The sequence below is a fragment of the Solanum tuberosum genome, unplaced genomic scaffold, assembly GCF_000226075.1.
Source record: "Solanum tuberosum cultivar DM 1-3 516 R44 unplaced genomic scaffold, SolTub_3.0 scf00044, whole genome shotgun sequence".
Lineage (NCBI taxonomy): Eukaryota > Viridiplantae > Streptophyta > Magnoliopsida > Solanales > Solanaceae > Solanum > Solanum tuberosum.
In genome coordinates this window covers 498,367-514,292 of record NW_006238970.1, presented here as the reverse complement: position 1 = coordinate 514,292, position 15,926 = coordinate 498,367, and the positions used below count along the sequence as shown (strand labels likewise).

At 37.3% G+C, this 15,926-nt stretch overlaps 2 protein-coding genes across 2 annotated transcripts; both read right to left on the bottom strand.

Annotated features, from left to right (window-relative positions):
- Positions 1-637: 637 nt before the first annotated feature.
- Positions 638-1,580, bottom strand: LOC107059877 (uncharacterized). The gene is made up of 2 exons (XM_015306959.1): positions 1,422-1,580; positions 638-1,189 (listed from the first exon to the last, which is right to left on the bottom strand). Exons 1-2 carry the CDS (start codon positions 1,578-1,580, stop codon positions 638-640), a joined length of 711 nt encoding a protein of 236 aa, XP_015162445.1.
- Positions 1,581-6,920: 5,340 nt separating this feature from the next.
- On the bottom strand, positions 6,921-12,014 carry LOC107059885 (uncharacterized). Its single transcript, XM_015306968.1, has 2 exons — positions 11,449-12,014; positions 6,921-7,482 (listed from the first exon to the last, which is right to left on the bottom strand). The coding sequence occupies exons 1-2, from the start codon at positions 11,740-11,742 to the stop codon at positions 7,429-7,431; spliced, it is 348 nt and encodes a 115-aa protein (XP_015162454.1). The 5' UTR covers positions 11,743-12,014; the 3' UTR covers positions 6,921-7,428.
- Between the last annotated feature and the right edge of the window lie 3,912 nt (positions 12,015-15,926).

The window sequence follows — 15,926 nt, the reverse complement described above, 5'->3', positions numbered from 1 at the left end:
ATATGTAGTGACTCCAAAAATGATATCATCCACATAAACCTGCACAATCAACAACTCCTTTCCTCTGGATTTCAAGAACAGAGAATTATCAATTTTACCTCTTTTGAACCCATTTGCAAGAAGAATTATTGACAGGCGTTCATACCAAGCTCTGGGAGCTTGTTTCAACCCATACAGAGCCTTGTCTAACTTCAGCACATGATTTGGCAGTTCTGTATCTTCAAAGCCCGGTCGATGTTTGACATGCACTTCTTCCTTCAGATTCTCATTCAAGAAGGCACTCTTGACATCCATTTGAAAGAGTTTGAATTCCATATGAGCAGCAAATGCTATCAGAATTCTGATGGCTTTCATTCTGGCTATAGGAGCAAAAGTCTCATCATAGTCAATCCCCTCCTCTTGGTTGTACCCCTGCACCACAAGCCTTGACTTTTCTAGTAATGGTTTCATGCTCATCAAGTTTGTTTCTGAAGATCCATCTTGTTCCAAAAACTGTTCTGTTGATAGGTCGAGGGACCAGGTGCCACACTTTGCTCCTCTCAAACTGATGGAGTTCTTCTTGCAATGATGTTACCCAGTCTGCATCTTGTAGAGCTTCTTTGATGTTCCTTGGTTCAATGGATGACATAAAGGCTGATTATGCAACTAGATTTCTTGTCCTGGATCTAGTTTCAATTCCCGAGTCAAGTGGAGAGATGAGATTGTCCAATGGATGTGAGAATTGATGTTTCCATCCGGACTTTCTGATCAACTCTTCTTCGATTTCAGCATCAGATTCAGCATCATCAACTTCATGATTTTGAGATGGAACATTCTGGGTAGTATTAGAGGGACCAGGTGCTCCTGTGAGATCTGCAGCAATTTCCTTTGCAACCTGTTTGTTTCCAGGATTTAGGATATCCTTGTCTTCCCTTTTCTTGATCAGCTCTTCCATCTCATGGTCTCCCTTCATCACTTCTCCTCTACTTTGAATTCTGACAGGTTCACACAGATCCATGTGGAAAAGTTCCAAAGGTTTGGTAGTTCTCACACCCTTCTTTGCCTTGAAAGAAAATTTGGTTTGTTTGCCTTTTGCACAGGCGTCACAGACTTTGTCATTTGAGAACTTCAGCTTTGGTACTCCGCGGACCAGGTCCCCTGCAACAAGCTTGTTAAGTAAAGAGGTACTTACATGACCCAGTCGTCTATGCTAAAGATTTGCATCATCAGTTTGAGCACTCAGACATGACAAGTTGTCTTCTTCAGTAGAATCAAGATCAACAACATACACATTCTTGACTCTTTTTGCAGACATTACAATTTTCTTAATTGCACAGTTTGTAACTACACACCCTTCAGATATGAACTTGACTTCATTTTTCCTTGTCGCAAATTTGATACACACTTAAGAGATTAAACTTCAGACCATCCACATAGTGTACACTGTCTATGGAATGATCTGGAGTTCTTCTTATCTTGCCAATACCAAGAATAAAACCTTTCTTTCCACCGCCAAATGACACACCACCACTTTGGTGTGCTTCCAAAGAGAGAAAGTTTGGAGTATTTCCAGTCATATGCCTTGAGCATCCACTATCCATGTACCAACATTGACTACTCCCTCTCTTCTGCACAATAATCACGTATTAGACTTAGGAACCCACTTCAAACGGAGTTCCCAAAAACTGTCAAAAGGTTTAATGAGAAACCTTCCTGTCCATGGAGGTAAAGTGTTATTGCTAAAATGGTAACCAGGACCAGGTCCCTTATGTCCCTTTTTAACATCATTTTCAGATCTAACAAATTTCACATCCCTTTCTTTAGCTTTTCTCCGACTCTCACATTTCTCTTTCAAATGACCATTTCGACCACAATGAGTGCACAAAAGGTTGTCAGATACAGACACATATTTGCTATGAGGATTATATGGGGGTTCTATTGGTCTGCGTCCCAACCCTTTCTTTCCATTGAAATTCTGATTAGACAGATTAGAGAGTATCTTAGAGGAGTCAGTCTATTTTAGAGAGTGGCTTAACTCCTCCTTGACCTTACTCAGATCCTTTCTCAGTTGAGAATTTGTTTCAAGAGAAGCAACTAACTTGGACTCAAGAATTTTAAGCTTTTCTTCCAGTTCTTCCTCAAGGATGCTAAGCTTTCTCTTTCCACCAACTGAGGTACCAGGTCCCTCACTGGGTTCCAGGCTATCAGTCTCGAGGATACCTATCCTGATACTCAGTTCAGACATTTGAGTATTAAGAACTGAGTTTTCATCTTCGCACAGACCCAACTTTTCACTTATCATCAAATTTTCAGAGGTCAGTTCATCAACTGAGTCAATTAATAGAGCAGTAAGTTTTCTCAATTTTTTAATGGGAAGAGATTCTAAATCATCTTTAAGATCGAGAAGAGTTACCTCATTTTGATCATCTTTATCATCGGATTCAGCCATTAAAGAGAAAATGGAGTTGAAGACATTTTCATCATTTTCAATAGCCATCATTGAAACATCTTCATAACTTTCTGCATCTTCTTCTGACTCACTTGAATCATCTCCCCATACAACAAAGGCTTTTCTGAACTGATCAACATGGGCCTTCATCCGAGCATGGTCTGGGACCAGGTCCCTCTTGCGCGGTCTGGTGTCATGAGTTTCCTGCTTTTGACTGGGGCAGTCCCTCATGAAGTGACCAGGCTTGCCACATTTATGGCAGAGATCATTTGCAGTAGCAGTTCTGCTAGCAGAGGTTTTCTTTTGGAAGCATCTATGCTTTTTGATGATCTTATGAAATCTTCTAGTGACATACGCCATCTCATCCTCCTCCTCAATCACCTCACCTTGAGACATTTTCAAAGCAATGGACTTTTCCTTCTTTCCTTCCTTCACAGTCGTCCCTTGTTTCTTGTTCATCTCGTAGGTCTGAAGATTTCCAATCAGTTCATCCATGGGAAGAGTAATTAGATCTTTGGCTTCTGTTATGGCATCCACCTTGCTTTCCCAAGATTTAGGAAGCACTTTGAGAATCTTGCGAATTTGCTTGCTGACAGGAATAGGCTCACCCAGACATCTAAGCTCGTTGGTAATGGAGGTGAATCTTGAGTTCATTTCAAAGATAGTTTCACCTTCCTTCATACAAAAATTCTCGTATTGATTCGTAAGCATATCGACCTTAGACTCTTTTAACTCGTTGTGTTCCCTCATGGGCTGTTTGGAGACAGTCCCATATCTCTTTGGCTGATTTACAGGCAGAAATTCTGTTGTATTCGTCTGTTCCAATTCCACACACCAGAATCTTCTTTGCCTTGTAGTTCTTTTCAATCGTTTTCCTATCTGCCTCATTGTAGTCTTTTCTGGTTTTGACAACATTAGTAGTAAGCTCCCCATCATTCACCTCCTTTGTAGGAATATATGGTCCATCAAGGATAATGTCCCACAACTCAGAGTCCTCAGCGTTGATGTAGTCGTGCATTCGATTCTTCCACCAGCCATAGTATTATCCATTAAAGCGCGGTGGCCTGGTGGAAGACTGACCTTCCATATTAGGTGGAGCAGTCATTCCTTCTGGATCTTTTCTTTTCTTGGTGTTAACCAATTTGGAAAGACAAACTCTGATTCCACTTGTTGGAATGTATGCGTCCACGAATATCGATGGGACCAGGTCCTCAGCACAGTTACAAAACAGACAGTAAAATAAATACTGAAAGTAAAGATTGCACAAACAACTTTACGTGGAAAACCTCTTTGCTCAAGGGAGTAAAACTACGACCTAGCCTGCCAGGACTTTTCAAATTGCTTCCACTAATCTTCTCAAAGCAAAAGTAAAAGTCAGTTTACAAAATGAGATTAACCTACTAATCTCCACACTAAGCAATATATCTTATTACTTAGACGAGCCTAAGAAGATAAAACACTACCCACTAAGCTATCAGCCCTAGATAACTTAGACTTTGCTAAGCGGATACCACACCGCCCACTAAATCAACTAGCTCCTAGATGACTTAGACTTTGACTGAGCAGATACAACACTGCTCACTAAATCGGCTAACTCTAACCGACTTAGACCTTTCCACACAGAAACAAATATCTAAATCCTTTATAGACTAGGGAAAAAATTACAATATACACACGAAAGTATAACTCCTAAGACACACTCAGATGCTTGATACTGTTGGAATGTATGCGTCCATGAATATCGATGGGACCAGGTCTTCAGCACAGTTACAAAACAGAAAGTAAATTAAATATTGAAAGTAAAGATTGCACAAACAACTTTACGTGGAAACCTCTTTGCTCAAGGGAGTAAAACTACGACCTAGCCTGCCAGGACTTTTCAAATTGCTTCCACTAATCTTCTCAAAGCAAAAGTAAAAGCCAGTTTACAAAATAAGATTAACCTACTAATCTCCACACTAAGCAATATATCCTATTACTTAGACGAGCCTAAGAAGATGCAACACTGCCCACTAAGCTATCACTCCTAGATAACTTAGACTTTGCTAAGCGGATACCACACCGCCCACTAAATCAACTAGCTCCTAGATGACTTAGACTTTGACTGAGCAGATACAACACTGCTCACTAAATCGGCTAACTCTAACCGACTTAGACCTTTCCACACAGAAACAAATATCTGAATCCTTTATAGACTAGGAACAGATTTACAATATACGCACGGAAGTATAACTCCTAATACACACTCAGATGCTTGCAGCTTGATCGGGTCCTTGTTGTGCTTGCTGGAGAATACTTCACCAAAATGGTCTTTGCTTGTATACTTGAGAAGTTTCAAGATGCAAAAACCTATAAAATGATAGACACAAAACTCAAACTCAACAAAGATGCTTCAGCACTTTATAAGATCCTTTTGTTGAGTGTGAGTATTGTTCTACCTTGAAGATGGCTTTTTCCTCTTAAGCTTGTGAGTTTTTATTTGCCAAAATCTTGAGTTTGTGTTTTGTGTTAAGAGATTATATCAAAAAGAACACAAACTCATTGGGACCTCCCATTGGCTGAGAGCCTGCCTCTCTGTAAGGACGTGCACCTACCACATCAGAAGTGGCAACTTTTCTGACAACTATCTTGTCGTCCTTTCACATCGCAGTCTTGCAGGGACCAGGTCCCTTGCAAACTTCTCTTAGAAGTTCTTGAGAATATGTGCTGGCTCTCACCTTTTGAATGAATGAATTAGTTTGTTGTTTTTCCTTGGATATATTTAGACATGAAAAGTTATTATTCAATGAACAAGCAACCTTGTCGCTTCTGATTGGTGGAGTACTCTGCAGCTTCACCAACTTTCTGACGCAGACAATTTTCCAGCTGTACAACACTTTGACCACTGGACGAGTATTCATACTCTGCAGAGGACCAGGTCCCTGCACTTGTGAGGAGATCATCAAAACATCAGGGAAAATAAGAACTTATCATATACTCACTTGCTCGAGTCTTGAAAAGTTAAGTATGTTTGGTCTAAGTTTGTCCTCAAAGGTAAGGTAGTGGATCCTGAAGTCATTAATGAACATGTTCTCCAAATTAACCTTGAAAAAATTGAGTTTCCAAGGGTGGTCACATATGTTTTAAGATGTCCTTGTGACCGTGCATAAGGAAGAGATTATTGTGGAATTTTACACAAATTTTGTGATGCTTGAGGGTTTAGTTGTGAGTTCACGGTCAAATAGGTAATTGAGATTGTCTTCAAGCTATGTGAAGATTTTACAAGTTCATGTGGCTGGCTTGGATAAATATATTAGGAGAAAGGATGTCAACTCCTTGTTTACAAGGAAGTTCACTCAAGGGAAAGCAAAGAAGAAGCCTATAAAAGTCTTGAAGGGAGCTAGAGACCAAGTCTTTCCATGAGATTCTATTTGAGAGATTATGCATAGGGGGAGTGTACACATGAGTTTATTAATAGAGAACCTAGGAGCTATGAACACTTCGGACATGAAGTATAACACATTAATTTGTCTGCTCTAATAATTAAGCACATGGCTAGGATCATCGACCCTGACCCTGACCCTGGCCCTCATGTTCTAGTCTATGGGTTCCTTCACACTTCTATGTTTGAGGTTTGTGGGACCCATCGAGTAAAGGAAAGACTGTCACCATAAAGGACATGATTGAAAAGAACACATTGGTTCTAAAGCCACCACCTTGTCACACAAATATTCATAAATCTACGGACAGCTCAAGGTCAAAATGGCATCCATTCAAAAGAAATTATTGTACTAAGGATCTAATTGCCTCACAGGCTGAGATCCTCAAGCTTAAGGATTAGATGCTTTAGCAGAAACTAATTGATCATAGTGCTCTTGGTGATACTCCTTCTCATTGTCCATAAGAACTATGCTCCCTTGGCTCCTTCCTAACTCCCAGTCTTTTAGTGCTCATAACCTCTTTTTTTGCTTAATTCCTCCGGACCTGGTTATTTTTGTTTTGGCAATTTTATGTTTTATATCTGACAATATATATCATGTTTTGTTTAGGGCCGACCTGATGGCTTAATATTGTGCCTATTTTGAATGTCGTTCATTGGATTCCTTTGGTTTATTTTGAATGTTGTGATTTATGCAGTTTTGAGGATTAACAAAGAAGGATAAAACACGTGAGTCAACATGATCCAAAGGTATACTATCACGAGCAGCTAAATTCGGGGAAAGCTTTTAAAATTAATAAAGACAAATGTGTAGAAATCAATGAATGGATAGTGTTAATTTCGTGATAAATCTCAAGGAAATAAACATCAGGTGAATTGAAGAGAAAGAATCAATAAGTTTGAATTGAAGAAGGAAGCTAAAGAGGCAAGGATGAATTGAAGAAGGAGTCTCATGACGAATTGGAGTTCAACTACAATACAAAAGAATCAAGCAGTTTGAAGGAGTATAAAATCACAAAGAAGTCCGAATAAAAGTGCTAGGATACTATGAAAGGAAAGAATTCAGACGGCAGGAGGAGTCCAACTCAATATTATTCAAAAAAACCAAAAGAAGTTGCATCCTAGAAGAACTAGTATCCAAGAAACTCAAGTTTTTTTTTCTTCTGAAAACACTTGATTGCATTACTTTAAAACATGTTTCAGATGTCCATAAGACACCATTGCATCCGTTACAACACAACTTGGAAAGGCATAGTCCCAAGAAATCCTGAAATATAAATTTTTGCTAGATTATGGGCTAATACATTCCATGTTCGAGGAATATATATAATCTCAATTTCTTCAAAAGACTACATCAATCGCCAGACATCCTCGCAAATGGTCTCTATTTCCCAAGATGTTATCAAATTCTTTTGCAACATTTGTATGACATTCTTTGCATCTGACAGTATGTGAACCGTTGACCAACCCTTTGGTAGTGCTCTTTCCACAGCTTCCTGAATTGGTAGTGCTTCAACAGTTATGGCCTTCCCTACAAATTGAATAGGGGTACCAAAGGCATGAAGCAAATAACCAAAACTATCTATAGCTGCCATTCCGATGCTTGCTTTTTCCTTCTCCCTTTGTAGACCTGCATCTGTGAAAACAACCCCATCTCGGGCCAAAGTAATGATTACTTCATAAATCTTGTTTGGTATAGGATTCACAACTGCCGATTTTTTCACAACATCGTCATATTCATGTAAATCAAATAAAGCCTTATTGACTACGTCATTAGGTTCATATGTACCACCATTAAAGCATAATGAATTTTCTCGCTTTCCACATTTGCCATAAAAGAGAGACACTTAATCTTAGTAGCTCAATGGATTCTGGTTATTGACATGTATTACAAAATAAGTCATTCCACCATATTGCAAAATTCATAACATTTTCTACATTAGGCCAGTTAATGGGGGCCAACTTCCATACTAGTTGTGCTTTTGGGCAATTGAAAAACATATGATCAACCGTTTCAGTTTCTAAGCCACAGACCCTACAAACATCACAATTTTGATGCAATCTCTTAGAAATATTTGCACTAACAGGAAGGACATTAAGAATGCATTTTCTAAGGAAATGTTTGTATTTGTTTTTATTTTAAGTGACCATAAGAAAGTCCAAAAAGATTTTTGGGAAAGATTGACCACTGGCTTGAGGTTTTTTCAGTTCTAGGGTCAGTACTATTAGCTAGGCTTTTCGCTAGATGATAACCAGATCTTACCTCGTACTTTCCTGAATTTGTATAATGCCAGATAACTTTATCAGAATTTCCAGTGCTAGATATTGGGATAGACAAATTAGAGTTGATATCATTCGGGCACAAAATGCTGATGAAGATCTTGGAAATTCCATAAATGATGGTGTTGATCTATAAGGTCGCTTACCCTCAACTGTGGATTTATTTGTGTATGTCCTTGTAGGGGTTTGAAACCGATCGAAGTAGGAATTCAAGGATCACTCCAAACCTTAATGTTTTCTCCATCTCATTCCTTGTTGCAACAAATCTCGTTCCCACATAATACTTTTCCAAATCCAAGAACTTGCTGAGGGACATCTCCTGCACTTAGGAAAGAAGTATTCGGAAAATATTTACTTTTTAGCATCCTATGAAGCAAAGAATCCTCTTGGGTTAAAATCCTCCACGCAAGTTTTTCAAATAGGGCCTTGTTAAAAAAGTTTCAGATCTCGAAAATCAAGGCCCCCTTGGGACTTTGCCTCACAAAGTTTCTGCCATTTTTCGTCGTGCATTTTCCTTTTCCCCTCATTTCCCCCCACCAAAAATCAGAAAAAATGGTAATAATCACCTTTCCTAAATTATCTGGAAATTGAAAACATGATAATGCATATGAAGGAATAGAAGAAAGTACTGACTTAAGCATGACTTCTTTACCTGCAGGGCTTAAAAAAACTACTCTTCCAACCCTTTATCTTAGTTTTAACTTGTTCTTTGATAAACTCAAGTATTTTCTTCTTTGATCTTCCAACTACCGCAGGTAATCCTAGATAAAGTCCCAAATTATCTCTATGTATTTGTCCTATCTCCGCTATAATATTATCTTTTTCTTCCTCGGTATTATTTTTGCTAAAATATATTGCTAATTTTTCAAAATTAACTTTCTGGCCTGAGCAAAGTTCATAAGTTCTTAGAATTTCAGAAATTTTTACCGCACTTTGAGTATTAGCTGAACAAAATAAAAAGGAGTCATCAGCAAAGAAAAGATGATTTACCATAGGACCGCCCCTTCTTAGGCTTATTCCACGTAACTCTCCTTGCTCCTCAGCTTGGTTGGAAAGTCCTTCAGCACATAATATGAACAAATATGGAGATAAAGGGTCACCTTGTCTTAGTCCTCTAATAGGTCGTACAACCCCAACAATTTCACCATTTATATTAAACTTGTAAGTAGGTGTCGTGATACATTGCATAATCCAGCTAACGAAAGTGTCATGGAAACCCATTTTCAAAAGTAAAGATTGGACATATCCATTCCACTCTATCGTAAGCTTTTGCCATGTCTAATTTTAAGGCCATAACTTTATCGTTAGCTCTCATCGTATTTTTCAACACATGTATACACTCATGAGCCAAGACAACATTATCAACAATATGTCTACTCCCTACAAAGGAAGATTGATTATGAGAGATTATACTAGGCAAATACTTTTTTAATCTTGCTCCAATAATCTTAGTTATAATTTTATATATGGTAGAGCACATGATAATAGGTCTAAATTGACTAATAACACTAGAATTCTTTACTTTTGGGATTACAGTAATAAGAGTTTGATTCCAAGAGGGTAAGAGATATCCTGAATGGAAGAAACTTTTAACGACAGCTATAATGTCTGTAGATAAAACATTCCAATAATTTTGAAAGAAAAAAGGGACCATTCCATCTATCCTGGTCCCTTTAAAGGATGCATCTCAAAAACCGCATGTTTCACTTCTTCATCTGTCACTTCTCTAATAAAACTTTGGTTGATGGGATCTTCAACTAATCTCGGGATTAAGTTCAAAATGGGATAAAGATTTGTTGGTCTAGAGGTAGTAAACAAATTTTCATAATAATTTTCCACTTCTCTAATAATATCACCTTGTTCTGATACCTAATTTCCATTTGCTAGGTAAATACCTTTGATGCTATTGCATTTTCGTCGCTGAATAGTTTTCATATGAAAAAAGGAGGTATTTTTATCCCCCTCTTGCAACCATAAAGCTCTAGATTTTTGTTTCCAGTATGCTGCTTCTTCTTTGTAAGCTTTACCTAATTCTTTTCTCAAAAGTCAAAGTTTAGGGAGGTCAAAGCGATCAGGATCATTTTTAAGCTTATCAATTTGATTTTTGATCTCAATTATTCTTTGTTTTGAGTTCCCTTTACCCCTTCTCAACCAAGACATTAATGAGGCGCGACATTTTTTTAGTTTGAAACTTACTTTGGATTATTCACTGCATCCTTTTCACTCCATCTTTTATCAAACTAGAAGCGTCACTTTTTTCTTATAGGCTTAGGATCGGTATTTAGTAAAAGAGCAGAGTGATCTGAAGCCTCAGTATTCAAATGAATTATTTGGACCAAAGGTAATTCTAAATGCCATCTGGGAGATACAATGGCTCTATCTAATCTCTCTTGGATAATTCCATCATTCTCCCTGAAACACCACCAAGTCCAAGGCTTCCCTTTAAACCCTAAATCAACTGCCCCTAAGTTCCACAAGAAATTCTTAAAGTCTTTAAAAGAAGCTACTTCTCTACTTCTACCTCCTACCTTTTCCGAGTTGTCCATAATATCAATAAAATCTCCAATAATGATCCAGAGAGGACCCCAATTAGCCGATTTTAACGTTAGTTCTGTTAGTTGTGCTTTACGAATAACTCTATCAGTGCTCAAATACACAAAGATGCACCAATATTTAAAATCAGTTGAGAGCTCATGCACCAAAGTTTCAACATAAAACTGCAAAGTGTGAGATTGACAAACCTGAATTTTATCATTCCAAAATAAGCTCAAGCCTCCAGATAAACCAACAGGGTCCACAATTGTAGCATAAGGCATATTAAGTTTCCTCTTAACTCGCTTAACAATAATATCCTTATTTTTGGTTTCACTAAGAAAATTATATCTGGGGAGTGGAGATGCATAGTCTCCTTCAAAAAAGGAACTGTCAAGGACCCCCCAAGCCTCGATAATTCCATATCATTGCCCTCATTGTGGAGAGGGAAGCCATTTGGGGTTGGCCTCCCGCTCCACCACAATTTGATTCTTTTTTGTTTGTATACCAGAAAGTAACTCAGTATCACCTTTTCGTTTCTCCCTTATATATTGCATACATTCTGCTAAAACAGAACCCTTATCAAGAGTTGCATTAGAAGTATCCTTCTTCAAAATAACAGAACATCCAACTTGTCTGGCCATTCGTTTCCAATTTCTTGTTTTCCTCCCCTCATTGTTATTATCTTTCATTTGTTTAGATAGATTATTTTGTTCTGTTATAGGTTCACATGATAATACTTGAGACGAGTCTTTACTACTATATATAATAAGATTAGTAGTACATATACCTGGTCCTTGTTTTCTTGTTCAGTAGTTGTTTTGGTGTGGATGTCCATCTTTTCAGGAGCTGTGAGAACTTGATGTATGTTGTCTTGCACTTCCTTCGAGTTAATCTGTGTAATATCATCTTTTCCCCTTGTTGTGTTGTCAAACATGTTCTCATTAGCTGAATTTTGTGAACTCATGTCATTCTTCTTCGAAGCCATATTCAAAACATGTTTTGAGATTGTTGTAATCCTAACATAATTATCTTCTCCAGCATTATCTCTTTCCACCACCAAATTCTTTTTCATGTGATCCATAATTTGTTACCTCCATAGGTTGCATTTGGTTTAAGTCCTCCATGTTTAGTACATTGTTATCCTTCCTGCTCAAACCCGTAATTTCCTTCCCTTTTGGTTCATTTTGACCCTGTGTATGAACTACTTCAACACCTTTTTCCAAGTGTTGCAAACTGTTTACAATTCTTTCAACTCTTCTCACATTAACCACTGGACTTCCATTAGTATTGTTTGTCCCTTGTCGCCTACACTTTTCTGAGAAAGGAGCATGGTTCTCTGCTTTTAGCCAAATCCCAAACTAATCAGTTTTAACTGTGCCGTGCCGTACATCCTTGGCTCTGTGGGTACATGTTTTCTCATTATGTCCTAGCAGACCACAATAATAGCACACATAAGGCAGATTTTTGTATCTTATTTCAACCCATGTAGTTTCCGATCCTAGCTTGATCAACTTACCCCTAGGTAGTGGCTTAGTTATATTCATCCTCGCTTTCAGCCTTATATATTGTCCCTCTTTGCTTCCATTTTTAGGGATTACAATATCCACGATACCTCCTAACGTATTTCCGATTTTTCGGCCAATGCCCATTGACATCCAGTGTAAAGGGATGTTCCAAACTTGAACCCATAACTCACATACATTAAAAGTTGAAGAAGTACTCTTCAATCCTGGTTCCCAGGTATGTATATTAAGGAGGAATTTATCATACAACCATGGTGTGCCAAATAATACTTTATTCATACTTTCTTTATCTTTGAATTTGAACTGGAAAAAATTCCATCTGATTTCCTTTATTTGCAGTCCTGTTGGATTTCCCCAAGCCACAGGCATAGTGTTCTTGACACCTTGGAGATTCACTTTCTTATCCAAGACGACCTTACCAAACAGACTTACCTCACAATCATTTGTGTTCGACAGAACATCTGAAATTTCAATTGACACCGTCTCCTTTTCTTCCTCCGTAGGGCAAATTGATGTAATCTTTCAAGAATTTCTTTCGACATCTCTACAATTGTCTATTTTACCGTCCAAGAGGGGTTGAATTGATACTCTCCATAGCCTAATTGCAGCGAAATTTGAAGGTTTTTGATGGTTGAAAATCGATTTAGGGTTTAAGATAGCACCTAGAAATTCTAAAATTGACGGGCAAAGATGACTCAAGGCAGAGTTTGGTAGGCTTGTGAGGTTAGGAATAGTTGTTTGATGGTGATTATCTATAGATTTGGTTAGTAAAACTTCAAGGATTGAATCCCCACTGAGGGGAAGAAAGCTCTCATAGGCAGAGAGAGAAAACCCTCAGTCGGTGGACAAGGGAGTGACTCAGATGATGATTGGAACCAAGAAATTCAAGTTAAGTACAACTTGGAAAGAAAATGTCCATAAATAGAAGAAAAAATTCTATAGAAGACGCAAGCACTCACGTAGCAAAAAGGGCAATTGGAAAATTAACTTCACAAGTGCTATCAGCAGATTACATAGTTTATGCATTAGGAGTTCTTCTTTGCGATTGAGTCTTGATGTAATCTTAGTTCAGTGAATTATAAACTGAATTAAGAGTGTTGTCTTCATATTGGGATAACTTGAAGAGTTGGGAACACATACCTTGGGAGGGTTGTAATTTGATGTTTAGGAGTTAGAGTTAGTTCTTAGGATTGCAAGAGTTGTAATTTGAATTTATAACTTAGAAGTTTAGGTATCAAAGTTAGTTCTTAGTATTACAAGACTTGTAATCTGAATTCATAACTTGAAGTTTAGGAATTAGAGTTAGTTCCTTATGTTACAGAGTCTGTTATCTTAAATTGTTGAGACTCATTGATTTAGTAAAGTTGGAGTTAAATCCTATAGGGGTACATGTCGTGGTTTTTTATACCTTTTGAACCGGATGTTTTCCATGTAAAAATATTGTGTGTCTTTTACTTACTACTCTTAGTGCTTTGTTGGAGCTCGTTAAAGAACCTGTTTCACTCATAGGCGCGAATCTAGAGTAAATTACTAGGTCGTGCAGGGCTTTCTTTCTGAAGCCAAAGTTCGGCCTCTTCCAAGTACTTTCCTTTCCTGCATTCCTTCCTAAAGGCAGAACTGGGTTGCACTACAAAAAAAACTGTGTTTAGCGACGAATTTTCGCTACAAACATATTTCCGTCGCTATGTAGCAACAGATTTGCTACCAATTTACAATTTTGTCGCCAAAAAAGCAAAAAACTAATTGGCATATAATATTACGACAGATTAGCGACGGAATGTTTAGGCCGTCACAAAAATTTTGGCGCTAAATTTGGCGCCCCTTTTTTAGCTACAAAATTAGCGATAAAGTGATAGTGGAAAAAATTATTAACCATTAGCGACGGATTTAGCGACAAATATTTTGTCACTAGTTATATTTCACTCATTAAAATATTTAAGATCAATTGCTACGAAAAAAATTTGTCGTTAAATTAATATCTACTGTCATATGTGTTTTGTCACTAAATCAATAGCTACATAAATTTTATTTAGGGCATAGTAAGGATAACCAATAAAACATGTATGCCCCTCTGCTCTTTTTAACCTAGGGTTTTCTCCCACCTCTGCGACAACTCGTCTTCCCTAGCAGCTCGTCTTCTCCGTCAGCCTGCCCTCTACGGCAGCTTGTCTTCTTCGGGAGCTATCCCCCTGCGGCAGCTCGTCTTATCTGACAACTCTCCCTTTATGACAGCTTGTTTTCTCTGGAAGCTCGCTCTTTGCAGCAACTTGTCTTCACCAACACCTCGCCCATCTCCAGTGGCTCGTCCTCTCCGTCACCTCGTTCATCTCCAGTAGTTTGTCTCTTGCTTTATAGAGTTGAAAAGTATCTCTATTTCCATCTCAGGTAATGTATATTTTCTTGCATTTAATTAGTTATCGATTTTTCTATTTAATTTTGTTAGGGAAGGCTTGTGTAGGAACAATTGTTGATAATTTATTTTTTCTTATATTTTGATGTTTATTTCTTTGAGTCAATATGTAATCGATTGCATTTTTAGGAGTCGTTGATTTTTATATGATTTTCATTTTTGCCTAGGGAATCCTTAGTTTCAAGTCAAGATTATGGCATTTTGAAAGTAGAGAAACTTTTGGTTAATTGAGAGTGTGTTGTGTAGTGGAAAGTTGATGTAATATTAAGAGGGTTAATACAATTGTTCTTTCTTTCTTCAAGAAAATGTAATATCTCTGCCACTAATTTAACCCCCTCTGTTTTGGTTTTGCCATAGAAGGAAAATGTCTTCTTGGCAGCTACATAGCATGAATAAAAAAATATGATTTTGAATAGAAATTTTACATAACAAAAATTTGATCAACAGAGAGTACATAATGACCACTAGTTTGGAATTTGTTTGTATTAAAACTAAGATTCTTTTACCTGTATTTTTTTTGTTCTCAAGTAATGATCACATATTGTATATCACATAAAAGTGAATAATTATTGAACAATTCGAAGAAAGTACTTGTGATAACACACACACACGTATGTATGTATATATATATATACATAATTACATGTATGTCTAGACACACATTTTCAGAATCTGGTGGGATGATCCGGTAAATAAAATATTATTCCATAACCTCATTTATTAATAAAAAGAATTGGTAGAGGATCCTTCCTCCGAGGGAAATCTCACTTGCTTAGTTGGTTAGCTATTTGAAGATACACATTGAGACAAACATGAAATTATAGTTCTAACACACGATTACTACCAACAGTTTCTATTCTAAGTTCAAGTGATTATTATGATTCTTAACAACTTTAGAGTTCAACTAATATCATAATAAATCAGGAAGGATATACAAGAAGGAATGTGGCAAGCCATATCCAGGTTATAGTTTGCATTTCGATTTGTTTTCGAATTAGAAATTTATAGGTAAACCTATTCTGGAATGTTGAAATAAGCTAGCTAAACAGTGTCCATTTTTTCCTTTGTGGATGGTATATATGCATGCAATTCATGTAAAGTATTTATGAACTAAGTTGGCTCTTGAACTATATATTCTTTGCTCTCAATATTCAACTTGTAGACTTCACCACAAAATCTACCCTTTTATTGATATTTTCTTTGTGAGGAACACTTCTGAAAGGTTGTCAAGTTTAGTTGTCATCTATTCTACTTATAAATGAAAATGTTATACTCTCCCTTGAAGCTTTTGGTGTAGTGTCTGCTAAATGTTTAATATTGTGATTCGTCAAT